Source organism: Rhyacophila brunnea, unplaced genomic scaffold (genome assembly GCF_057557595.1).
Source record: "Rhyacophila brunnea isolate RB1 unplaced genomic scaffold, BYU_Rbru_1.0 scaffold_22, whole genome shotgun sequence".
Lineage (NCBI taxonomy): Eukaryota > Metazoa > Arthropoda > Insecta > Trichoptera > Rhyacophilidae > Rhyacophila > Rhyacophila brunnea.
Window position 1 is genome coordinate 22,081,425 of NW_028232882.1, and position 27,970 is coordinate 22,109,394.

The 27,970-nt window shown below is 34.9% G+C and overlaps 1 protein-coding gene and 1 long non-coding RNA gene across 2 annotated transcripts; one reads left to right on the plus strand and one right to left on the minus strand.

The window, feature by feature from the left end:
* Positions 1–143: 143 nt before the first annotated feature.
* On the minus strand, positions 144–11,959 carry LOC147070214 (uncharacterized). The gene is made up of 3 exons (XR_015070952.1): positions 7,606–11,959; positions 5,141–5,219; positions 144–3,979 (listed from the first exon to the last, which is right to left on the minus strand). It is a non-coding gene; the product is annotated as an uncharacterized LOC147070214 (long non-coding RNA).
* Positions 11,960–16,891: 4,932 nt separating this feature from the next.
* Positions 16,892–27,965, plus strand: TyrRS-m (Tyrosine--tRNA ligase, mitochondrial). Its single transcript, XM_085949501.1, has 8 exons — positions 16,892–17,168; positions 17,257–17,404; positions 21,259–21,434; positions 22,619–22,835; positions 23,231–23,309; positions 25,041–25,316; positions 26,037–26,225; positions 27,381–27,965. Exons 1-8 carry the CDS (start codon positions 17,047–17,049, stop codon positions 27,542–27,544), a joined length of 1,371 nt encoding a protein of 456 aa, XP_085805627.1. The 5' UTR covers positions 16,892–17,046; the 3' UTR covers positions 27,545–27,965.
* The last annotated feature ends 5 nt before the right edge of the window (positions 27,966–27,970 follow it).

Here is a 27,970-nt window from a genome sequence, read left to right on the forward strand (position 1 = left end):
GATATATTTGACGAATTAGAAATGAAAAACCAAAAATTGTCCACAGGTACAACACCTTCCCCTAATATCCGTACGTAATAATGAAAAATAATGGGTACAGTGTGGAAATAGATAAATATGATAATAAAAAGAAAATTAACGTGAAAATTTATTTATTATTTAATACAAAAAACAATCACTTAAAAGAACATGTAGATAGTATTCTTTTTCATTTCTTCGATGTAGGTAACGAATTATTAATTTGTTTACCTAAAAAGTGTTACTGGTATGCATTTAAAAATACATATTTTGCTTGAACGTTATAGATATTATGAACCGTATATACACCGAGCTTAATGCTATACTTCAGCTGGAGCACGGTCTAAAACAATCGTGACTACGCGACGCAAAGATTGTGCAAATGACGCGTGTAGAACAAAACATAATTTGTCATAGAAAGTCAACATACGTCCATTTAATGTTACATTTATTATTACTAATAATAATAATATATTCATTGACATGTTTTTTTTTTCAAGTAAATGGGTAACGTTTTTTAGTAAGAATTAATTCCCCCGTCGCCATCTCAAAACAAATTGACGTGTTCACAGCTCGAGTTTCGCTCTCCGATTGCCAGCCAGTCCGAAATTTTGTCCGAAATAGTTGAAAATTATTTGCCGTTTCACTGAAGTACCATCTTAATCACCGTCAGTTTTACCGTAGGCCTAAAGAGGCTATAACCCAGAGCCATCAACTTGCTACGGGACGCAGTGAGTGTCATAATAATAAAATAATAAAATATTTATGAAAAAACCTCGAGGCCGACAAAACCTCTCGAATGATTTTGCAGCATCCAAAAGCTTGATGAAAGTCAGTTACTTGCTTCATTGATCCACTAATATTGAATGTGTAATTAATATACACAAATATACATTTCAGAAGCTACCAGACGTTATGCAACGAAAAATCATTTGCATGCATCATCCACAACATTTTTAGTTGAAAGACGTGCAATATTCTACAACAAGAACCAAGAAGACTTATTATAAATACTAATACTAAATATAAACATCTAAAATGTCTCTTAAAAATATGTTTTTCTGGGACACCCAAAATGTATTAGCCCGGGGACCTTCAAACATAAATCCGGCACTGGGGTTAATCACATACAAAAATATCAATTCCAAAAATAACAGTATCACTACATTATAAGAATTAAGTTAAATACATTTTTCATGTGAGAACATTATTAATTAAATTACAGGTTGCGAAAAAACATGAATATATTTGTATGCTTGTTTGTCTATAACTATTCAGTGGCGAAGGGCGGAGGTAGGATATTAAGATCTGACATAAATAATGCACAATAAACTTTGTCAGTAGGACGTATTTATTTCTATTTTACTAATACTACTAATTGCAGATAGTGTTGGTTAGTTTTTAAAATTCGCCCTGCGTAAACTAAGCTTTTTCAATCATGCTTATTTTTTTGTTTTCATTGAATTATGAATACATAATATTATGACAATAGTGTTAGTTAGTTTTTTTTTAAATTCATTATGCCCTACCTAACCAAAACATAATAGAAAAAGAAATATTTTCCTATCTATAAAATATCTAAAATTGTGTATGATTTAAAGCCATATCTTTAAATATGTTATGGATAATCGAATATCTATTGAATTCATTATGGTTCGGTCATTTGAATTTTAAAAACTAACCAACACTATCTGCAATTTGTTTTCTGAGTTCAATGAAAACAAGTACGTATGACTGAAAAATTTTACGATCTAAACAGCTTACCTCCACCCTTCGCCACTACTACTAGTATTATAGTCACAATATCGAAACTTGATTTAATATGGGTATATAAAAATAATATTAAGGCCATGCATTAGTTGAGGCACGGTCTAAAAAGATCGTTGCTAGGCGATGTGCGGATTGCGGGTCGCGGGTGAAAATGACGCCTGTCAAACGAAATATTATTTCTCATATAAATCCAACATACGTCCATTTTATGTTCTGTTTATTATTCTATTAGTATCAATAATAATATATTCATTGACATGTTTGCTTTTTAAAGTAAATGGGTAAAGTTTTTAGTCATCTTTACACGATTTTAGAATTAATTGGCCCGTCGCCATCACGCAGCAAAGTGACGTGCGTCCGACTCCACGTTATCTCAATGAATGCGAAGCAAGTACAAATTTTCGTCGCGCGTACAGTTGAACATTATTTGGCGTTTCACTGATGCGTCACCTTAAGGAAAATCGATGTTTTTTTTTTAATAAATATAAAATAAGTACCTACATAAAGAATAATAATTGTTTTTAAATATTTCTAGTACATAATAGAAAACTTGATTTAACTATTTTTAATGGAAAAATTAATCATAAACTCATAATATTATGTACAAATTAGTCATGATTTCTGTCTCCGTGGCTGTCTCTCCCATGGCACGTTTTTATTAAATTACGTCTTTCAGTAAACTCAGTCAAAGATCACTTGAGAACGTGGCGATGCCCAAGACTTGGCCATCTGCTCCTGAGATATTCCCAGGTGTAAAAAAAACTGCTGGTGCATCCAAATGTAGGACCTCGCTATACGCTACACGCTAAATAATGTAGATTTTAAATACATTGGTTATGAAAAACTGCTCTATAAGATAGTGGTACGTCTTCTATATATCTTGTATATTACTCTAATGCGTATTGTGCAAATAAGGCGAAATGCTTGCTCACTCGCACTTATGGTTGGTTTTTGTTTATGTCATGGGTTTAACTAAAACTAGAGGTGATATTTTTGGATGAAATCAAGTGCCATCAATCGATCTTACGTTATAGGTCGACCATCATAATATGACTACGAGGTAAAAAAGAACTAACCACTCTTCCATCGACGCTACATGTAATTTCCACTTTGGAATGTTAAGTCCCTTAAGTTTTGGCATTCGTGTTTGACGTCTCGAGGAGCACAGTTCTCTAAAACTATCATTATTGGAAGACAAACCATTTGAAGTGATGCAAGAAATATTATATTGTAAGTATTAAGTATTGACGTATCGTGAAGTGGAAAAACATTCAATAGTGACAGTGCTTGAAATTGAAATGTTTGCGAACCAGAGCGCTAAATAATTAGGTCGCCGATGTTCGAAGAATCTTTCTATCACATCCTTCATTTAAACGGGGAACTGTCACACGCCCAGAAGCTCTACTAGATAAACTCTCCCGAAAAGCCCTGGCATCATGTTCAGGCATATCGCCCGTCGGTCAAAATTACGAGTTTTGGCAGTTATAGGATCGGTGTTATGACTACAAACGAATAACCGTGACGGAGAACCTGAACACTGTCCTAGACTTGATACCCATGTCTGTTGAATCGGAGGGCGGAATCAAATACTTCATGGAAATCTTCAATCCTGCCGTGTCTGCGTTGAAACAGATAGATTTGTATGATCTGGCAGATTTTATATTCATACACCAAGAATTGTCAAAACTAGATCTCGAAACCACAAAGTCGTTTGAGATGATTCCAAAAGTCAGAAGTCCCCTCCTACGCGGAGCGGAGTTGGTGGAATTTTTGCAGGAAAGATTAAGAGTGTTGCAAAGAATTGCAACACTTTAAGCAGTGACATTGTGTATTATAAAAGTTCTACTATAGTTAACTAATTTCACGCGTATCATTACATGTAGTGCCAACTGTTGAAACCATAATATGTTCAATTCGTGCAAAAAATGTGCGCGTCATGTCACGGTAAAAGGTGCAATTTATAGTAACATCTATCGACAAAATATATAACTTCAAAAACTCGCAGTCGATAATACAGCAGCTGATCAAAAAGCAGATAATCATGCAGCTGTGCCTCTAGATGAGGCCGATTCTGAAGAGGTTCCTCATCAGGAGATCCTACGAAAGTATGGTCGATGGCTGGTTGAATATCATGCTCGCTTGTCACGTCTTGACTCTCCATCTCAACATTAATACTGCCTGAGCTACAACCCTAAAATAAATACATATTGGTTTTAATATATTTTTATTCAAAGCAAATTAGGTGTCATAATTAATTCTATATGGAGATTGTAATGTCAAAATTTTCACTGCCCTGCTAAATAAAAAGACAGTGTTTTCAAAAAAAGTTCATTTCTAACATGAATATATAATGGACCCTACCAAATTTAAACATTATACATTATTGTAAGTGAAAACATACTGATATTTGGATTAACATTGTGTTTTTATATACCAACGCAGAAACACCATATTTTTACATAGCAATTATCCTATTTTGTCAGCAGGCAGTTTATCTTATTATGAGACGTCATCATAATAATATATGGCAGGAATAAAAGATATTATTAATCCAGGAGCTGTGATCGAATCCGTATACATAATTAAAGAGACGAACATTCTTTTGTGATTCGTTTATTTGAGACAAAAGTAAACACAAAAATTCATAGTCGGATTCGTCGTCATAATATAAAGTTAATATAATATGTGATATATTAAATTGATAATATATGTAAAAATTATATTTTTTGAATATATTATATCATTTTAATCCTGGAGCCGGAGTGCAAAGTTATGAAGCAGCGACTCAACGAGTATTTATAATACTATTATGAAAAAAAATGGGATTTTGACGTTTCTTGAAACCTACCGTCGGGTGCTGGGCACACCTAACAATCCTTTCTCTTGGTACCTACGTCCTGAACCAGACAATATCCTCTCTCTAGTCATATTTTTTCTTACTCTATGTTTGAGCAGTTAATCTATTTATTATCTGTCCGAAATATTATATTAAATATAAGTACTTATGTTTTTTTCTGTGGTCATTTGGTTTTTACGTTTTGTTGTAAGATGCAAGAAAAGCAAAAGCTGCACAGAATAACATAATATAATTGTGTAAAAAAATATCCGTATTACCACAATAGAATGGATCATTTGCTCTCCGGGCGTGTTTTCAATGTATGTTTCGACATTACGTAATAAATGATAATGTACATAGAATTTAACTATACTTATAAAATTATTTAAAAATGGGTCCAATGAATACCGGACCCACTGCATTGCGTGGTGATAAGCAATGTAGTCCTGCCCTTGACTTCTTTAAGGCCCTTGCTCCCATAACATAATAATATTGTATTTGATTTGTTTTCCTTACCATCACTTGAACCGCATTCCGGTTCGTGAGCTCTAGTCGAAACTTGTGTGTATAGAATTCCCGCTTCCTTGAATTTGCCCTATTGAATAAACAAATTGCATAGGTAAGTACTATTAAGATTTACTTTTTGGGTAAATTTATTAAAACTATAGTTACTTTCAATATTAGGCGTATATATGCATATTTCATGGCTGAATGCCACACTCACAATCTCACCATACAAAGTTACGGAAGTGATTAATGTGGGCCAAGACCACTTCCATGGCTGGCATCATGGCTTTTCGTGTAAAACAGCCTCAAACAGTCTGCGTTCCTCATTTTGTGGACACCCACCTCCACGCACCACGCGGTCTATTTATTTCTCATGCATGCACCGTAAGAAATATCCAAAAAACGCCACATGCATATTAAAGATAGTAATAAATGACCATTTAATTACAATTAGAATCTGAACTATCTAAGTTAGATTATAGATTAACTTAGTTGCACTTGGCAATTTACACCTAATCAAAGGTGTCTTCACTGCATTTTAAATGGCATCGTTTTGAGCCACTGTATCATATCTGTAAATTCACTACCTACTAGGTATAGGACAAAGATTATACATGGATACAGTAGACCATGGTTTCCCAAACTATGGCTCGCGACCCACCAGTGGGTCGCGAGCGAATATTGAGTGGGCCCTCGCCACTGTATACATGAATTAAAAAAAATAGGAAATGATACATTTTCATTCAGCTATTTATAATTCCAAAAATTTGAAATAAACTTAGTTACGGAAAATATTGTGATAAAATAATAATAATTTGAATTGCCAATGCACTACAGATGGCAGCACAGTCACGGAATATCGCCAGCTGGCGCTGGAGCTAGCGCTAGCTGGCTAGATAAAAATTGTAAATTATATTAAAACAAAACCCTTATAAGCCCGCCTATTTCAAAAACTATGTGAAGAAATGGGTAGCCGCCATACAACGCCTTAATTTGTATTTGCAAGGATCAAACGGATCAGACATTTTTGCAGTTCACGATAAAATTCGAGCGTTCATGAAAAAGCTTATGTTGTAGAAAAGTTGTATTGAGAATGGCAAGTATGATTGTTTTGAAACACTTGAAACTTTTATTATTGAAAACCAAGTGCAGCCTAAGATGAACGTACTGCCTGAAATTTCCAGTCATTTATCACTGTTAATAAATAGCTTTGACGACTATTTAGGGGAAGAGATGAAAATGTTTTATTCGTTGCGTTGAATTTGAAACCCATTTCAAAACGACTTATCAACTAGTATGTCAACAAAAGCAAGTGAAGAACTCATTGATTTATCAGAAGATACGTCACTGAAAAATAGTTTCAATCGTAAACAGTTAACGAAATTCTGGCTCTCAATTGCTGATAATTATCCTTGCCTGTTCGATGAAGCTATGAAAGTCCTCCTCCTCTTTACTACCTCATATCTATGTGAGGTCGGATTTTCGGCTATGGTTAACATTAAAACTAAACACCGAAATAAATTGGATATATCAAACTTGGAAGTTGATGCTAAAACTGTAATGAAGAAAAATAAGAAACAAATACATCCTTCCCATTGAAATAACTTTGTAAAAAAACCTTGCAGGTGTAGGTATTTAAGTAATAATTTTTTTTTATTTAAGTTGTGTTTCTTATTTCAACAGTCTTTCATTCATATTGGTAACACTTATAAAAAATATTTTTTTCATTTCAATTAGAACAAATAAGACAGCATTAAGTAGTTCCACGACTCGCCACTAGAGAATCTGAGCATTGCCAATATTTATGCCCTCTTTTCTCTAAGACAGCTAAAAGGTGGGTCCCAAGATTGGAAATTTTTGTTAGATGGGTCGGAGCCCAGTCAACTTTGGGAACCACTGCAGTAGACGACACAATCTCAGATGTGACCTTATAAAAGAATCATTATTCGATCATTATTCGTAGGATTTTTTATCACATTTGAATGGTCAAAGACACAGCTTATAATCAGTATCTTTAGAATTATCTTCAAATGTGGTATTCGTGCCCATTTTTTGATTAATAGATAAAATATCTAATTCTTGTCAAATTTGGGATCACAGAGATTATAAATATAATTTTTTATCGTGTATAATTATATTATTTAAATAGTAAACAATTTTACTAATGGTTTTGTAAATGCGTTTAAAAATTAATAAACCTAAAAAATCTTAACACATTGCACATGGATGTTCTGAAATATGACTATATTCTAAAACATTAGATCGAGAGGTTTAAAAGAATACTATTTTATGTAATAAAAATACTTTATGCAGTCATCAAATGTTTAAAATAAATATAGGATAATTAGGCTTCAAAATTATATAATTAGATCATCTACAACGTTTAAGGAATGTCCAGACTTACGCTCTGAAAATACCATAAAATATCCATTTTGAAGCGCACGAGGGCCGTTAATATACATTTGTATGTGTACCTGTTTTAAGCAAGAAGAGGCCAAATATCTTTTGGTGTCGGCGACTTCTAGATCGTCTAGTCCCAATTTCACTTCGTATATCTCTAGCGCTTGTCGATAATAGAGTTCCGCCTCTTCATATTTATCCTGAAAGTACCAGTAGTTTAAAACATTTTTATTTTGTAATTGTAGAATTGTTTGAAAACATTAAATGATAAAGTATTGCCTTTGAGACAATAATAATATATAATGCCACCATAAAATACATAGATCATTGCAAATATAGAATAATTAAATATTTTCTTTTGGATTAACTAAAACCATGAATAAAATAAAGAAGTTTAGATACTTTGAGGATCAAACAAATTGCAAGTAGAGCTCTAAATAAAACGCGATAAATATTGTGATAGTCTTTTCGATTTTACCTTCGAAGATAATATATTAAACAATGGCGAAAATGTCAACCGTAACAGTTTAGGACATTTAGTGAAACTCTCATACAGACATGAAAAGTGCATATTAAGTTTGTGGTAAAATCACAAGAATACTGGAAAGATAGTGTCATTCATATAATGTGACCGCGGATACTGAGACCTAATTCGAGCAATTACTATGCAGTAATTACTAGTCACCCAGAGCAGCTTCTGCATATTAAGGCAACATTTTTGCTAGGACAACATTTGAGAGAACTTTATACACTGTCGGTAGGAGAGATATGCCACAATAATTTGTGCAGTTGTGCTTGTCTCCTTTCTTGAGGATTGGGCACACCAGTGACTCTCTCCATTCGTCAGGTACTCTCTCTTCTTCCCAGATTTGTTTAAACAACCCCAGCATGGAGTTGAGAAGAGCTTCCCCTCCGTGCTTGAGTAGTTCCGTGGGGATGTTGTTGCCCGCCGCCTTATTGTTTTTCATTTGCCGAAGAGCTCCTTTGAGTTCTGCTCTGCTGGGTGGTGCAATAAGTGGTTCAGCTGTGTCTACAGTTGGAGATTCAAGTGAGATGGATGGATTGGAGCTTTGCAGTAAATCTTGGAAATGTGTTCTCCATACATTAAGAACTAAGTCCTTTTCCGCCACTATATGACATTGTGGGTCTCGGATTGAGGACGTTCTTGATTGGAATCCTCTTTTCTACAGATTGACTTCTGCAAAGAATGACCTTGTATTATTGGCCTTAGCTTCTTCCTCCATTTTCTCAAAACGGAGTTTCATAAAGGCTCTTTTACACTTTCTCAAATGATTTCGAGCTTTATTTGCCTTGTCTGTGTATTCCTTTAAATATTTCTCCTTTTGTGGATTTTGTAGACAAAGGGTTTTTGCCGCTTTTCTTTCACCTACTATCTGCCGGCACGTGTCATCGTACCAAGATTTATCAAATTGTTTTTTTGTTACTATTCCTAATGTACTTTCCGCCGCTCGATGGATGGCTTGTTTTATTTCTTGCCACCGGTCCTCGACATCCCGAGATATCGAGCCCTCTTCCCGTATTTGGGTTCAATTATGACTTCCTTAATATAAGAGTCTCTTTTAGATAGGATATTAAGGTTTTCTACGTGGTATTTCGTCCTTATTTTGGGAGTTTTGCGGATGGTTTTCGACAGTTTTTCTTTAAAATTATCTATTGACAAGTTGTGGTCCGTGTCACAATCTGCGCCTCTGTAGCTTCTGATGTCTTCAATTGTCTTCCAATGCTGGCTGTCTATAAGAAAGTGGTCGATTTGATTGTGCGTCCTGCTATCTCTGGAATTCCAGGTGACCTTATGAATATCTTTATGTGGAAACATAGTGCTCCGCACAGCCAGATTCTTAGCACTGCAGAAGAGAGCAACCATCTTTCCATTTTCATTGGTCGTGTTATGCAGGCTTTCACTTCCAATAAAAGGTCTATAGACCGCCTCTTTTTCCAGTTTCGCGTTAAAATCCCCCAATACACATTTAATGTCATGCCCTGAAAGTCTGTCAAATGTTGCTTCAAGGAGGTCGTAGAATTCTTCCTTTTCGGTCTCTTCTGATGTAATAAAAATGCTTTATGCAGTCATCAAATATTTAAAATAAATATAAAGGATAATGAGGCTTTAAAATTACATAAATAGATTATCTACAACGTTTAAGGAACGTCCAGGATCATACTTTGAAAATACAATAAAAGCTCCATTTTGACCAACGCTGAGCACGTCCGCCCTTTGGCAATTACGATAATTTTTGCAGCACTAACTAACACTAACGATTGGCTATTTTGGATTTGGAATTTTAGTCGTTTTTAAAAAGGTGGGCAGTCCAACTTGACGTTTTTTATAATTTGATTTGCCCATAACTTTTGTAATTTAATGGTAATCACGATATTTTTTGCAGCACTAACCAATACTAATGTAGCACTAACGATTGGCTATTTTGGATTTTATTTGTTTTTCAAAAGTGGGCAGTCCAACTTGACGTCAAGTTGGACTGCCCACATTGAATTGCCTATAACTTTTTTAATATAACAGCACTAACGATGATATTGCAGCACTATCCAGCACTAACGACTGGCTATTTCAAAATTTTAAATTTCAAAAGTGGGCAGTCCAACTTGACGTACATAATAATATATTTCATCAAACCATAATAATATTATTTTATATGCCTTTTAAGGAGGGATAGTTTTTTTGGTCCACCAACCAAATTAAGCACCGAATTTTAATATTACTTTCATCAATAATAGTATTAATTCGTTGTTTTTTGAAGATCAAAATTTTTTATGATCATAAGATACCCTGTATGGGTAAGATGTCCTTTTGGAGTTAAATTCCCGGTGAGATTTTCTCATACATGGGTGTGTCTGTGATTGTTTGACTGCTGTAATTATTATTGGTGCTGTAAAAAAAAATCATTATAATAGCACTATAATCCAGGAAAAGATGTTTTTTTTCAAAAATGATATAAGTTTACAAACATTATATTATAGTCTTTTTAAACTCTACAACAGGCCATGAACCCCAATGCTAAGAGTACTTGTAGACACTTAGTAGGTACCTAGTAGTAGAAATGAAACAATCACATAAACACCCAAGCTTTGAGAAAATCACAGAATCACAATGCATTGTGATCTTACCGGGGATCGAACCCGTAGTCTGTTAATGAATGCTTACGCTCTGGACTACAAGGTAGTAATATGGGTTATATTGGACAGCTAAGCATCATTTTTGGGATTGCCTTCTTGCTGTGGTTGATAAACTTGGATAATGGGGATTAAATTAAATCTTACAATAATGTGTGTGTTTGAATAATTTCCAGGTAGACTCAACGGTTTAGACATTTACATTTTAATTTATCAACTTGAACGTGTCTGCCTGTACACCTGTTGGTAGGTATTGCATTTTAGCAAATTACAATATTTATTTTAATCAATAATAATTAATTATAAAGTACCTATGTTAGGTGTATGGATGGGAATAATATATAATAAAATATCCTGAAAGTTTATAATAAATTTATTAAACAGAATTCCGGAAAATAAACACAAAATCTTGGAAAGTAGGTAGTTCAAAGTAAAGATTTCAGATCTCTCAAGATATTACACGTTTTCACACAATTATTATGACAGTGAAAATAGCATTTAGGTACATTAGTTTATGTCATATTGCGATAATATTGATAACTAGCTAATACAGATTTGTCTTTTCAATCACTTCTCCATCACCACTATTTTTCTACAGATCACCACCAATTTTGTAGGGATTCTTTGAAAAATAATTCGAGCAGACATCCCTGAAAGATTGGTTCCATTGCACAGGGGCAACCGTCGTTATCTCTGAAGTGGTTACGCCAGAGAATTGGTATGACCAACAGGCGAGGAGTTTAATAATGGTGCCGAACGATTATTTGGACTTCTCCCATAAGGTATCGGATTTTGGGGACTTCATAAAAACCCTTGTGCGTTGGGCATCGCCACACGTGTCCAGACCAATATCGTGGTTCCGTTGCAAGTACCGCAGAGAGATGCTTTCAGCTTTCAACCTTGCACACTTCCTCTCCTGTGAAAAACTTAGTGCAGCCTCTACAGTACCATTACAGTACTGCTCAGAAGGTAAATTTTGTCGATGGTAAATTTAAACTGTGAATTGTGGTTTTAAAAATGAGAAACAAAGTTTTGACGGTGATGTATTTATGATGTTACGAGATGCGATGCGAAATGAATTAATGAGGTTGGAAGTTGGAAGTTGAAGTTAGTCTATGCTGGAACACGAATAATCAACAAAAAAAACCATATTGGAGTACGCAGTGAAGTTGGTGACAGTGTTGCCATATGTTGAAAGTGGAATTATAGTACGGTGCCTTCAAAATTATAGTATTTCGGCCAAAAATATAGTACACGTTGAGTGACCAATAATTTTCTACATTTTCAAAAAATTAAACGTGGGGTAATTAAGGTCTTGTTTTTTTAGACAAAATATCCATGAGGGGTAATTAACGTCTCGTTTTTTTAGACAAAATTCAAATGTTAAGTCAGTGGTTTCCAAACTTTATGTTACTACGCCTCCCTTTTAAAAAAAATCTAATCTAGGCGCCTCTCCCCCCCCTTATTTCGTTAAATAATACACACACCTTTTTAAATAGTCAACAATGTACATACTTATGAATACAAAAATGAAAAAGAATAAACAAGGTTTTACTACTTATATTACATTAATTTTTGACGAACGTGCTTGTTTATTAGCACAATCAATTTCAATAGTACTAGTCAATCCAAATTCATATTCGTTCATTGACAAATGGATTCTATCATGGACCCCACATTCTGAAGCGGATCCTCCGGGTCAGGATTTTTCAACCATATATTAAATTTTGTTTTATAAACAATGCATTTACAAACTGCAAACTTGTGGCTACATTAACTGTGTTAAACTTTTCACGCCTCCCATTGCAACACTCCGCGCTTCCCAGTTTGGAAATCGCTGTTAATTAACGTCACCTTTTTTTAGACATGGGGATTTTTTTTTTTGCTACTCACGGATTATTTTGGCGTTGTTTTTCTTCTTTTGGCAACTTTTTTTCCGATTTCTCAAAATTATAGTATTTTGTGCGTACTATACATGTTTTATATCGTACATAGTACGCAGAAGAAAATTATAGTACAAATACTATAATTATAGTACGGTTGGCAAAACTGGACTAGGTGAGTTCAGCATTGTTGCCAGTATATTAAGATAAATGGTATTGCCGCTACAATAATTCTTACTTTTGACATTTATGAATTCTTACCAAAGACATTGCACAGTGCCTACGGACGGAGCTGTCAGACTGAAACAAGTTTTGTAGGCAATTGCCTACAGATGAAGTGGTCCGTACTCGGACATAAAAACACCCCATTGAGTATTTTTTTATCAATGCGTATTTTCATTGTGAAAAGTTCCCGCAATAAAAACTTTATAAAGGATTGAGGGTAAGAAAGAATAATGCAAATGGCAGTATTTTATTTTTATTAGCAATACAAAAAACACATAATATTTTGAAAAATTAAACACAAATCGGTTAATAACAATACGTCCATGTTTACAAATGGGTAAATCTTGGAATAAAAAAATATGATCTTGTGTTTATGTATTGTTCATACTTAATTAGTAACTACTTATATAAAATTTCATATTATTGTTGTTTAAATAAAACTGTTAAATACAAAACACAGATGTTGAAAAATAATTACACAGTTAATTATAAACAAAAAAAAGTAAATTATATGAACTATTCACCCAAACACTCATTCATTCACACACAAAATACAGGTATATGTTGAAAATTTGATTATATTTTATAGTCAATTACAATAGGTATTTATCTCTTTCGCATAATATTATCAGAGAAGCCCTGCATAACATATTACATGCATATATTCATACAACAAAAACGATTTTACCTATAACATTACAAAATATTCATATAAATACAATTTTTTATTTGGTACGTATTCTTAAAAATATAATAAATACAAATGCGGCAGTTTGTATTTTCGGAAAATGTTGGCGATTCATTAAATCTTAAATGTGAAATTGTTAAAAATTAACTCGCCAACATTGTTATAAAACAGAAACTGGCGTTTTTGTTTCTATAGTCCTAATTTCGTGTGCCGATCATAAAGTGTGTAAAAAATGCTACACAAAAAGCTACGTAGGAACATTTCACCAAGGTTTAAAAAGTATACAATGACCTCATTGTAATCTTGTGCAAACTGAAAATTTATTTGGACGCAATCGCTTTGCGCTCATGAACGGATTATTGTTCATAATACTGCTACATGTTCTACGCGAAGTGAGTGATACACATATGAATAACAATGAAAAGTTGAGCGATGTCTTCAAAAATGCAGGCAGTGCGTAGCAGAGAAGCCGCCGCTAAAAGGTACATGTAGGTACGCTTGGCTTAGGTCTATTTTTACTAACCAGTCTTCCCTTTGCAGGAATGTTGGGACCTTGAAATGGTGGAACAGTTTGAACGGCCTTGGTGGTAGGAAACCGTTTAGGCGTTTTATGTGTAAGACGGGTCGTTGGCTGCCGTCTTGCTTCCTTACTAGGAACAGTGTTGAGAGGAAGCACGGAGATGGCTCTGCCGATTCCAATACTCCCGATGTCTTCAGTTCCGCGATTTGTGAAGTGATCTCCGGCGATTGTCGCGTTTGGAAATCCTTCTGGAATTGTACGGAAGGCATTATTAGAGGGGTTTCTTTATAAACGGAATACGGGTTTCCGTTATTATTTTTAATAATGGTGGTGGTGCACCCTTGGCCTGCCAGATTTCCTGGAAAAGCTGGAGGCGTCCCTCTGTGAACGTGGTGAGTGAGACCCGGTCACCTGCGTTAAGGGTAAGTGCCCCTCGCACCACCTCGGTTACCTCTGGGAAAACCTCGGTTGGATGGCGTGGGCCTCTCGGCAAGCCACTCCTAACCTGGTCTGATATCCTCCTCGTGTATCCCTGCCTCCGAAAGGTGTCCTTGTGTCCACCTGACGAAGTGCTAGGTTGACTCTCCACCCTGCCTTGGTCAACCACTTTGGGGTCTGATCGAAGACCTTCTCGCGACCCACTCCTCTCTCTAGGAAAACCTTCAGCTGATCTTTGTTGAAGATGTGTTCGGCGCTAGGTGGGATCTTGATAAGAGCCTCTCGCGTAAAGGTGTCTTTTATTACCGAGAGGATTTTCTGCCGCCTCGTCAACTCTGCCCGTTTTCCACAAAGGATTCGGGTGACGTCCGCAGACACTTCGTAGAGTGCTGACGAGTTGCCGAACTCCTTTACGACCGTGTCAAAAAGAGCCGTACCAATGGTGTGGTCGCTGACAGAATCGACCACTCGCTGTAACGAGTCCCGAATGCACTCCTTTTGTGCGATCATCGCATTTTGGAGGCCGGTGATCGTACGCTCAATCAGATGAATGGTTTGCGATGAACGATCATAGGGTCGTAATTCATCGTTGAGTCCCAACCAAGGCCTGAACAAAAACGATGCATGAGTGCGAGTGAGAAAGTATTCGTCACCCTTACAATCTCTGCGACACGCGCTAGAGTAAGATAAAAGGTCTACTAGCTACAAGCCAGTTTCCAAAAGTATCGCCATCAAATCGGGGCGAAACGCTTCACATAGCGTCGATAACTTGCGAGCTCGTGTTGCTAAAATTGATATTTTTTGTGTTAAACATAAAGTCAGTGGTAAATATTTTTGGTTAATTAAGTAGAAAAGATGGTTCTGTCCGTTGTCTTAAAATGTGGTAGCCGTACTGATAAGCAAGAAGATGGTATTACGTTTCGTAAGTAAGTTGATACATGTTCGTGATAATTTATTTGTATTTTATTCTATATTTTAATATCAGTGACCTAGTGTTTCTTTAAAATAACTTAAATTATGGATATCTTTATCTAATGGTTGCATTTTGACCGCTTAAAAATACTAGGTATATAACGTAAAAAAATAGAAAATTATATTTTAATTCTGAGCGTCTAGTGCGAGCACTTTGGGCGAGCACTAGCGAAATGGTCTATGGTCTCGAACATTTGTAGACGAATGCGTTCGCTCGCTCACAAACCAAACGCAAGGCACGCGGCTTCATTTATCAATGCAACGGGTGGCGTCTAGATGTATCTATAGTCTAAGGTCCCAACTCAACGAAGTACGGGGCCGCCAAATACTGTTTTTGGGTTTCAGCATAGCGAACCCCCGCCCAATTATCTGTGAGAAAAAGCTGGAGCCTGGTAAGTTCCGCTACCCGAGCCTTGTCTGGCGTCGAAAAATCAGGCTCCTGTACTATGACACTAAATACAGGCAACGGAATCCTGTTGGGTTTTTCCGCTGGTTCGGGCCTTGCGGGCGGCCGTAAAAAACTTACCGGAGAGTCGATGTTCTGCGGAGTAGGTACCACTGCAGGTAGACCCTGTTGGGTCAACATTGAAAAAATGTGCGATACCTTATTGTCCAGTGACATTTCTGACGCCATCAATTCACTGACGCTCACGGGGTCCTCCATTAGTAATTCCGACTCATTCGAGTCGGTTTCCATCGCCAGTCCTTCCGCGACGTTGGTGTCTTCAGTACACTTCATTTTAATGGACAAATTCAAAATTTTACTGTACTTTCGTAAAACTCAATTTTTTCGCTTGCGAACAAAGGAAAAAATTAATCAACTATATGAATAGCAGAGACAAAAAAGGACGCCACCAACGGAAGCATCAGTCCTGCCAGCCTGCTAAAAAAGATGAGCAACCAGAGAGATAAATAATCGAGAAAAAAGGGCCAGCACAGGAGAACACAAGGCAAAAAATATGATCAACATCTCAAGGTACAGAGTCAATAGCGAATAATATGCATTCCTAAATGCTGTTACTCCTTTGTATTCTTCCATTAATAAACACTATTTTAGCCGAATAACATTTGAAATCTTTGTAAAATACAATACTCAACATACATCAATATCCGCCATGTTTTTTTTACAACACAAAAGCAAAGGATAGTGAAGTAGCAGCTTACAGTAATGCCAACAGACTTTTTTTCTGTTTCGTATTGCTTCGTACGTGTTCGTACGAAAATGACGATATGCTCACTCTCTACATTCTAATCTCTTTGATAAAAACATTTTTACCGATGTGTGTAGGTAGTTGTCAAAATTACAGTTTTAATTTAATTACAAATTTACATGAGTGATGTATGATTTTTGTTTTGTGAAAAAACTATTTTATGTGCTTTTATTTAGGTAGATAGGTTTTTATTTGTGAAATCATTTAATATCCTACCTAATTAGGTATATGTGAAAACTACTTTCCAATTAATAGTCCATTTGTCTATGTAATAGTCTAAGCATAGACTATGGGTTTTGTACGTATGTTTTAGTCTATGCTTGTAAATCTGTCAACATTTTAAATAAATACTCGCATAACCTCAACTTCGAATTTTTACAATAATAACAAACAATTATAATACTTCATTAAATATCGTCGTACCGACAATGCATATATTTAGGAGAATATTGTGCTGCACAAATAAAAGTTTCCGGTGGTATGGAAATAGAAATATTTTGCATTTGCGAGAAAGAGGATTAATCCAAGAGGTTTTTCCGTCTACTGAAACGTAAGCTTATGATAGATAGAAATGGGATACTATTAATTAAATTGATTTGGATATTTCTTCTTCTACATCAGGAATACATTATTTTCAGCCAAGAAATAACAGATTTGTTAAACAAATCATCGCAGTGCGTTTACGCCGGTTTTGACCCAACAGCGAGCAGTCTGCACGTCGGAAATCTTCTAGTTCTCGTAAAACTATTACGATGGCAGCGAGCCGGTAACAAAGTTGTTGCCTTGGTAAGTTTCCTTCCAACTGTTTCATTTACAAAAAGAAAACACTCACGCTCCAAACAAAACATTAAAGGAAACAGCCGAACATATAACATTCAATGAAATCTCAGTCATATTATGATACTACTAGCTCTAATTAGGCGGTGAAGGTCGAGTCATGGTTTATATCATTATGGGGTAAGTATATCAAGGTTGCTAAACCAAATGGGCGAAAAGGATGTTTGGTAATAGTGCCGCAAATGCCCAAATGAGCTTTTATAACTTTCTTTTAAGACCAAACCCAACCTAATGACGTTACCCCAGTCCCGGTATAACTACAAGGGCGTTATATCCTCAACCGGCCCTGCCCTTAGACCAGGTTGAGAACCCCTACCTTAGGCTAGCTCAGCTCTAGGTCGGAGGGGGTAGTCAACTAAAAGTTCTTATCTACTTTTTACATAAGTACATACTTTATTACGATTAATTATATTAATTTATCATTTATATTTGGTGCATGCAGCCAATACTTACAATATCTAATCATTAGATTTTAATTACGATGTTATTTGATATCATATTGTAATTATTCAAGCTATTTTACGGCGCTCTACGTCAAATACATCGCGAGAGAAATTTCAAAATTTTTACGTAAGCAAAAATTGAATTTTATATAATACAAAAACGGATTAGTTATAAATTAACTTTTGTTTACAGCATTTAGCTAATGATATCACATAAGTCGTTTACATGTTTTTGTTTATTTTTACCTTAATTCTAGATCATTTAATTACTCACATTTTTCTTATAAGACCATTTGGTCTGCCTGAAAGAAATCATCCATAGTTCACTCTGAGTGGCTGTAAGTCGCTCAGACTGAACTACGGGACTTATCACATGTCTCTTTTAGCTTCGTCTCGAGGTAGGCTGCACAATTCAACACGAAATCGACATTCACGATCGGACTGAAATAGTTGTGACGTCACAAAATCGTCGCAAGAAATGCTGGCTGAAGGCACGCATTTCGTGGTCGTGTCACTAACCTAACCTACCCCAACCTAATATAACTTAACATAATCTTAGTGTGTGATAATGATGCATCGAAATGTATGAAAATATCAAACTTTACGTTACCTAACAATTATTGGATCGAAAAGCATCTGCACCGACAGAAAAAGGTATTTAATTGTCTACATGCAATAAACTGTTTTCGTAAAAAAAAATATGAAAGCACATGCGGGCATCTGCGGCACTATTACCGGACGTTTTAGCGAAAATTAGTTAGTTAAGTGGTTAAATTAGTTACGATGTCACCTTCAGCTTTACTGAAGTGCGTCAGCAAGAGTTATTCCGTGACGAACTTACACATATTTTCTGGTAAGGTACTTACATTACAGTACATCAGTGCTCCGCAACCGGTGTGCCGCGAGACGATGCTAGGTGTGCCGCGGCGCATTGTGTCAAAAAATGCAAATAATTTTATATATGATACAATACTTACTTAATGGCCAAATTTGCATACATGACTGGTAATATACCTATATGAGCACCTGAATGAAATTAATAAAAAAAATGCAATGTCAGAATGAAAATATATTGATATGCTTCACTACCATAGATATATTAAATAAATTCACTACCATTGAAAACAAGCAACGAATTTTGAGTCCGTCCCAAAAACTTATAACTTTGCTGCAAAAGAAATGTCATCATTACTTTCATACAATCAATACGACTGGATTCGAAACCCTTTTGCAATCAATGCCGTAAATTCTACAGAAGCACTTTCCCTATAATTAAATTCGTGAGAAATTTTGTTGAATTGAGGAACGACGTGACGCTTAAAATGAATTTCGCCGATGTTCCATTGGCTATTTTCTGGATTTCGGTTAATAAAGAATATCCTCGGATTTCCGACAAGGCTATCGCAGTTCAGCTCCCATTTTATACGACATATACCTATGTGAGCAACGTTTTTCAACTCAAGCTATAATTAAAAATGATAAGCAGTGGCAGATCAATCAGATAAGTGAGATAAACACAAATTACAAATCTTCTCTAATGGTTAAAAAAAAGCTATATTACTACGCTGATCCTAATATTTTTAAATATGCAATTGGGGGAGTGTTTGTATTAATAAATACAAAAAATAGCTAAACATACAATGAATACCATTAAATTTACCTCGAGCACCATAAAACACTACCTACTTTAGAATATCCCACTGTCTTTAACCTTAGCGATAGGTAGGGGGCCCGCTTCAGCATGTGGGGTCCATGTTTTGTTGTATAAATTGTTTTACCTGTGGTGTGTCGCGCAATTCTGGGAATACCTTTGGTGTGCCATGGGTGAGAAAAGGTTGCGGAGCACTGCAGTACATCACCATATGCGATCCTAAGAGGATGTTGTATTAACAGGTTTTTAATGAGAAATTGATGTTAACCACTGCTTAACGTAGAGTAAAACACACGATTACAAACATCATCTGAATTTATCAGACCCGGGATTCGAAGCCGGGACCCATGACATTATAAACCGACACGTTACCGATCAGCCTTCATGTTAATGTATGTTAGTGAAAAATACACATTTCGCAAAATGGAATTTTGAGATATTTAGCTTTTAAGATAAACACCTTACTGAAACATTAGACCAGGTGTCTTAACCTTTTTGAACCATGACCCAGATTAGGGTAATAGTTTGCTTTTGTGTCATATGATAGAATTTTAATTCGAAGCCTCTCCTTCTCTGGTGCTACTGCCCAGTAGGGAATCCAATCCCGAGCCAAAATTTTGATCCCGGGATTTCGGGATTACAATTTGACGATCCCGGATCCCGGGATTGGCATTTTTTTCGATAGTTAATAATAATAGCATTGATAAAATCGGTCAAAAATGTCTAGTATAATTTATACTATTTAAGACATTTTTTTATTGTTAATATTAATGGTGTAAATAATAATATGAGAGTAAAACAATTTTATTTATTTAGAGGGGCCCCTCTTTATCCAAGGGTAATTGGTACCGAAAAAACACCTCTTAAAACGAATCTGCTTAAAACGGTGACCAAAATTACTTGGTAAATGGGTTTAATTGGGACACCTTTAGAAAAAAAAAAAGACACGTGTGGACAGAAATAGCGTAAGAGTATGGCATTGAAAGTGACAGTTGATGACTGTGCGCTATTAATTGCGCTTGTGTTTTTATACTTTTTTGCATTTTTCTGCAAATTCGTAATTGCAGGGACTCGGATAACAAGTATCCTCTGTTAATCAATTATACCTTTCCCAAACCATACCATAATAGTTAAGGTATGCTATGGGCGATCCTATAAAAATAGTGCACACTTTTTCAGTCATACTTTTTTTTTCGTTAAATTAAAAATACATATTGCCTAAGCCAAAACCATAATTGATAAAAAATATTCTTCTATCTATTTTTTTTTTCCGACCTTGTCCGATCCTAATAAGATCATAAGGGCCTCCACAGAGTAGAGGTTTGTATTAACAGATTTTGTTTTTTTTATCTATAAATTATCTAAAATTATGTATGGTTTAATGGCATCATTTTAGATATTTTATAGATAAATGGATATTTTTTTACTATTATCTACTATGACCTGTATTTTGCGCCGGCTAGACGACAGCGAATTGCCTGCGCGGTATAGTTTGTGCAAAAAATATGGAACACTTTTACAGCGCTTTTCGGTTTGCGCGAGCTACAGTTTTCCGTCCATACACACGGGTTTCCCAATACAAACCGGTTTGCGCAGGTAAGCTTGTGGTAGAGCATGAGCGTCTAGCCGTCTGCCACTATTCCAATAACAATATGCAAACCCACAACGCACCCAAACCTGTGTGATTATATTTTTATTTTCAAACAAAGTTAGGTGGCGCCACCGGTCGGATAGGTGATCCCAGCGGGCGGACGACGGAGAGACCGAAACCGAATGAAGCCTTTATCGATGACAATTTAAATGGAATCAAACAAAATATTGAGAAGATATTTGAAAACCACAAAAAGTACTTTTGGAATGGTGATGACCATCTCAAACCTGTAGAGTAAGCTTGATCTTTATGACATTCAAAATATTTGCAAGTCAGATTGACAAACGACTCTTTGATCTGACCCCTCTCGGGATTAGTAATTTTTCTTCAAGACAATATTACAATGACGAAAGGAATTAAGGATATACCTCAGTTGAGGCATGGTCTAAATAGATCGTGGCTAGGCGATGCGCGGATTGCGGGTCGCGGGTGCAAATGACGCGTGCGAACAAAATATAATTTGTCTTATAAATCCAACATGCATCCAATGTTCTGTTTATTGTTCTATTAGTAACAATAATAATATATTCATTGACATGTTTTCTTTTTCAAGTAAATGGGTAACATGTTTAGTCATCTTTACACGATTTAAGAATTAATACCCCCGTCGCCATCATGAAACATATTGACGTGTTCACACCTTGATGTTCGCTCTCCGGTTGCCAGCGAGTCCAAAATTTCGCCGCATCAATAGTTGAATATTATTTGCCGTTTCACTGAAGTATCGTCTTAATACCTACTGTATACACCTGTAATGTCTACTTCAAGCTTATCATTGCTATAATGTAACAAATGTATCCGAGGTTTTCAAACTTTTTTGGTTCCCTTATTGTGTAAAAATTGTTTCATGCCAGCCTAAATTTTTCTCCTTAATTCTAGAGCAGTTAGAAATGTTTGTTAAATTACCATGAAATGGTGCATAGCATTAGTAAACTAAAAATCACTGCTGGAGAATGTTATTCTTCAAATGACTTCTGTGAAAATTTCAGTGAGATTCATTTCAGTCAAATACGACACGTAGTTAATGTTTGACAACCATCCGAGTTATAGAAAAACGTTAAGTTTCATGCCAACATAAATCATTTTTATTTTCAAAAAGTTAATGGTCACACAGATCAAAGCCGGCTTAGAAGAAGTTTACCGAAACTACACCAGCATTGAAAATGAAGATGAATGGTAATCCAAACGCTCAATTGAGGTCACCACGCAGGAAATCGTTGAATAAATCGACGGTATTGTAATGGAAGATTGATAAGTGCATGTGCGCGTAGATTGTTGAGACCACATCTTAAATCAACAGGTTTACAATATCCTTTACTGTTTCCGCTACGGGTATACTATGTACTATGCTTAAATATTTAAAGGGTTCCATTCCCATAAGCACATACTGCGTTTTTATATCTAAGTTTTTCTTACAGAATAATTAATAATGAAGAGTTTTACAAAAATATGGGCATAATTGAATTTATTTCTACGATTGGGCGAAATTTCCGGTTAGGAACAATGCTTCTTAAACAATCTGTGCAAACGAGGATCAACTCACAAGTCGGCATGAGCTTTACAGAATTCTCTTACCAGATATTTCAAGCGGCGGATTGGCTGTTTTTGTACAGAAAACATAACTGCCGATTTCAGGTAAGGACCCACCAACTTTAGTTTGATTAACCTGCCACAAATTTGAATATAAGGGGTTCCATAGTTAATGCAAGAGTCTTATTTTTAATTTGCTTATTATTGATCATATAATTCATATTAAATCCTACCGGTTGGATCATTCGATTGCCATTATCAAGACTCCAAAGATAAACGATTTATGTCTGCCTAAGTATTTAATTCATGGAGAGAGACTGGATTCTCCCTCTCTTTCACTCTAGAACTATTCAGGTATAATACCCCAATATATGCTTTTATTTTTGGATACAGTATTAACTTAATTAACTCCACTTAAAGCAGGTTATTAAAAAATATCGTATAGTTTGACTAGATGAGTTTCATGTTGAAATGAAATAATCTGGTTATTAATCCAACAGATTGGCGGTAGTGACCAAATGGGAAATATTGTAGCTGGTCACGAGCTGATAAGCAGGTTGGAGAATCATCCGGTATATGGTAATTAAATAAAAGCTTTATATATTGCTCTGTGCGGTGAAAGTCAACCAATATTAATTTGGCTGGCTCAGGACCAGACATGACTAACCCACATTTCTTTAATATATAGTTTTTTCCTTCCAAATTACTTGGACATCAACAATTTATCAATGCCAGATACGACTAAGCCATAATACGAATTCAGTACAACACTAGCATCTGTAAGTTGTTCTGGCAACTACGATTTTTTTTTTTTATTAAAACAAAAAACGACTAACCAACACTCAAAATGGCAAACAGTAACAGTTGTGATTCGTCTTTGTCCGGTTATTTTGGTGATAATAGTGAAGATGGTGGAGATTTTATACCAGAACCTTCAACGTCGTCCTCGGAAGGTAATATTTTATATTCATTTCATCATTCAATTCTTTAAATTCTTTGATTTATTAATATTTTTTAGCTTTCATATCACCATGTTGGATAGTTTTTTTTTTTTTTTTTTTTTAATTTTGCAATGATGTTTAGTCATTTTAATGTTTTATTTCCATGAGAACCACAACCTGACAAGGCTGTGAATTCCATTTTCATCATCTCGGAAAAGGCAAAGACGTCCTCACACTCATAAAAAAAACATAACAAAAGAAAAATTGATGAGTGACCCCATGACTAACCCACATCATTTCATTAAAATTTAAAATAAAAAATACGCCAAAAAAAGTTAGTGACTTTAATGTTTTATAAATTTTATGTATTTGTATTTGTTAAAAATAAAAATACATATAAAAAATTGTGTGGTTATTACACATGTATTTCTATAGATTGCGTTGTTGTGTCATCAATGGAGATTTAAAAAACAAGTTCTTCCTTAAACCCCTATTATGTCAGAATCACTTTAATGTGGGATAAAATGCTCGTTTATTCCAAGCAGTTGTAAATACACTACACCGATTAAACTAGGACAGGGCGTTAGACATTTAGGTTATTTTTTATCTTTGTTGGTATTTGGGTGGTTCCTCGATGTTTCAGGCTTGTCGCAGATGCCATTCTCAAGAGATAATGTGGTAAACCTAACAGTTTATGACACACATTTTACTTGAATTTACAATAAAAATTACAAAATTAATTTGATAGTTGATTTATTTGTTACTTTATCAGTGTTTTAATTGTAAATCCATGCTCCTCAGTTAAAGTATTCCTAGCATAATAATTGGTATTCATTATAGAAATATCAATTTGCTCAACGTGTTCATTCCGTCGATTCATCAATACATATATTTTTAAAAATTCATCGACCACCGACAATATTATTGTTGCAAATACTCGCAAATTATTCATTCTTGTTTGATTGGTGTTTGCCTAGATAATCGATAAACAAAACAATATTGCTTTCTCCGAAGCTATATTTACTATTTCTGTTTATAGAACATAATTATTTGACAGTAGTTGTCAATTGTGCTTTCAGCATCACTAACTGTGAGTGCCAACCTTCACATGCATTATTCGTCACTATGTTATTTATCACTACTCACTATGTACCTTCTTTTCCCACTACATGATTAATGTTTCAATTATTGCATGATTTCAAGCATATTATTTAATAAAATTGTTGTGTAGTACACCGACAGACTAGTTTAATCAATCAAAGATATTATACTCAAATACATCAGGCCACAGCTTTATTGAAAAAACGCTGACATGCAACCGCTAATGGCGATAATACATTATTTTGTACCTGCCATCGTTTGATTGTAGGAATGACTGTTCCGTTGATAACGGCTGAGGATGGGGACAAGTTTGGAAAGTCAGCCGGCAATGCGGTGTGGCTGGACGACACCAAGACTTCTGCATTTTCCTTCTATCAGTTCTTCCTCAATATAAAGGACTCCGAAGTGGAGAGGTTGCTTAAATGCTTTACGTTTATCAAGATGGGAGAAATTACCCATACAATGACAATACATGGGCATCACCCGGAGAAGAGGATAGCTCAGAAAAAATTGGCTGAACATCTTACATTATTGGTGCACGGAAGTAAATATATATCATATTTTAGCAATTCTGCATTAACAAATTTGCATCACAGCAATAGTGAAAAACTCGGGCATTTCTGTCTCCCTTTGGCATCGGAGAGAGGTGTTTAACCCCTACGAATTTTAAAAGGCCCTGAACAGTTTGAATTATGATAATTTCAATCGCAATAATTATAGTTGCTAATAATTGATATGACTTCCCTCATGTAAAGTGAGACATGTGATAGTTGTCTCATTAATGAATGTTTGCAAGTCGACGTAAAGTTGGATAACTACAATTCTGATTATAATTTAGAAAGAATGTAAGAATGCGTAAATAAACTGTGAATAGTATTTATAATACTCACTGAATTTGAGGTGCCTAGTAATAAAAACATGGAAGTTCTAAGAATTTTTACTTCAAAATAGCTCTCCTGTAAAATTGTGTTTTTGTAGATGTCTGAGTTTACATTGGGACCGTCGATATGATAAATAAATAAATATTATTCTTAATGATTTTTTATTAACTTAAATGTAATAAATTGCACAATAAATAAATCTATGTTTGGATAAAAATATCTTTTTTATTTTTCTCACTGATAATTAGATAATAAAATTTATATTATAAATTTAGTCAAAACGACATGTCTTTATCAATAGTTTGCGTTGTTTATGTATTTTATCTACTTTAAGTGAAAATGAACAATGGTTTATATTGAATTAATTACTGTGTTTGTTTCAGAGGAAGGGCTAAAGAGGGCAGAACTTGCCACGGAAGTCCTCTTTAGCAACACCATAGACTCCTTACTTAAACTAAACACTTTGGAACTGATTGAGATATTTCACGGGTCTCCTACTATTTCTTTACTATTAAACTCGGAAATGACAGTTTTGGACTTGGCAATGAACGCCAAATGTTTCCCAACAGAAAGTAAGTAAATGTAATTTTACTTAATGCTTAATTTAAAATTTTATATTATAGTCTTCAAGGACAGGGCATAAAAAATTCAAGAAATTATCAATGGTTTTCTTTCACCGGGCCCGGTTTTCAAATACTTAGATGACTTTTTCATGTTTCTTCGTAAGGTTCCATATCACAGAATAGATTAATAAATAGAATTCCGATTGGCTATATAATGTAGGGTTTTGAATGTGTCAGTGTCCTACGAAAATGAACCTTGTATTATAGACGTGCAATAGTGTGTGTTGTAACCTTCAATACACCAATATTAAATGAGCATCATTGCATAAACCGAGAGCAGTTGTCAGTATTTGACGAATGACGTATTCTTGACAAGTGTTTAAGTTTATCCCGTATTCTTGCACACTTGAGAACGGTTGCCTGCTTCTCCACACCCGTTAGGTATTTCAGTTCCCTGATCCATATCTATTTTTTTTTAATATATATGTGACAAAGACTCTTTCCGTACATACAAAATTTTAGAGCCTACCTTAATAAATGCCAAATCAAAACAAATTTTCATTATAAACGTTATATCAGTAATATACTAACAGAGGTGTCTTATACGTACCTAATATAATTTGTACAGATTGTACTTAATTTGTACAAACAGTTGTAGCAATATACTTATGCTTCAATTACATTGAGCTTCTTTATGAGCTGTTTGTTGGCGAATTTATAATCTGCCTGTAAAGTCGCCCAGTGTAATCATCGAACATGTTAGCTTGTTCAATGATTACACTAGGCGACTTTACAGGCAGATTATAAATTCGCCAACAAACAGCTCGTAAAGAAGCTCAATGTAATTGACGCTTTACCGACAGCTGATGTACGGTGTTGCTTATTTACCACCAATACTCATGCAATCATTACTAACACCAACGTAAATTTATTTCTACAATTTATTATTTGTAACAAAACCGGTTTCATTTGCTACAATTAATATAATTGTGAAAATATATTATGTATATTAAAATTTTTAAATATATACCTATAACCAATATAATCAGGTTTTGTTATTTCTAATACAATGCCTTTCAATCAAATAGCAGTGAAAAATAACAAAATATGATGTTAGTGTCGACATCTACTCTAAACCAATAATAAATATTTATTTTCTTTCAGAGGATGCGATGCGTATAATAAATGCGGGTGGTTTCCGTATCAATCATCAGAAGGTTACCAACTTTGAAGAAATTCTTACGGAATCAGTTCACATCTTACCCAACAAGTTGTCTTTGCTGAGGGTCGGGAAAAAGAACTACTACATTGTAAAATGGCACACATAATTTTTGTATGAACGCTTTATTTTTATAGATCTATTATAAGAAATCTGACTATTTGTGAATATATAATATCTTTATTATAAACATTGCTTTATTTATAATAACTTTTAAGTCATTACCTGAATATAGCTTTATTGAATCTATACCGGGGTGTAAAACCACATAAGTCAAAAAATATAATTTTTTCATTAGAATTGTTTTTTGGGAACTCTGGAACGCCATAAATTGAACAGGAAACCAATTTTCATAACTAAACTTCGTAACTAATAATATAATATAAGTCATTCAGTAATCCTACATTCCAGTGAATTGTTTTTAAATAATCACAAAGTCCTGAGGGCTTGTGTGTGTTTTCACCCCTCTTTTCAGAGGTTGATAACTTACGTGAGTAGTTTTGTTTGCAATAAAACATTTTCCAAACATCATTTG

Bases quoted from the DNA above. Each gene is read 5' to 3' on its own strand.
- TyrRS-m (XM_085949501.1), top strand. From the start codon at position 17,047: ATGCATATATTTAGGAGAATATTGTGCTGCACAAATAAAAGTTTCCGG. The intron at 21,435-22,618 runs GTAAGCTTGATC...TTTTTCTTACAG, and splicing joins GACCATCTCAAACCTGTAGA to AATAATTAATAATGAAGAGT. The intron at 22,836-23,230 runs GTAAGGACCCAC...TTAATCCAACAG, and splicing joins AACATAACTGCCGATTTCAG to ATTGGCGGTAGTGACCAAAT.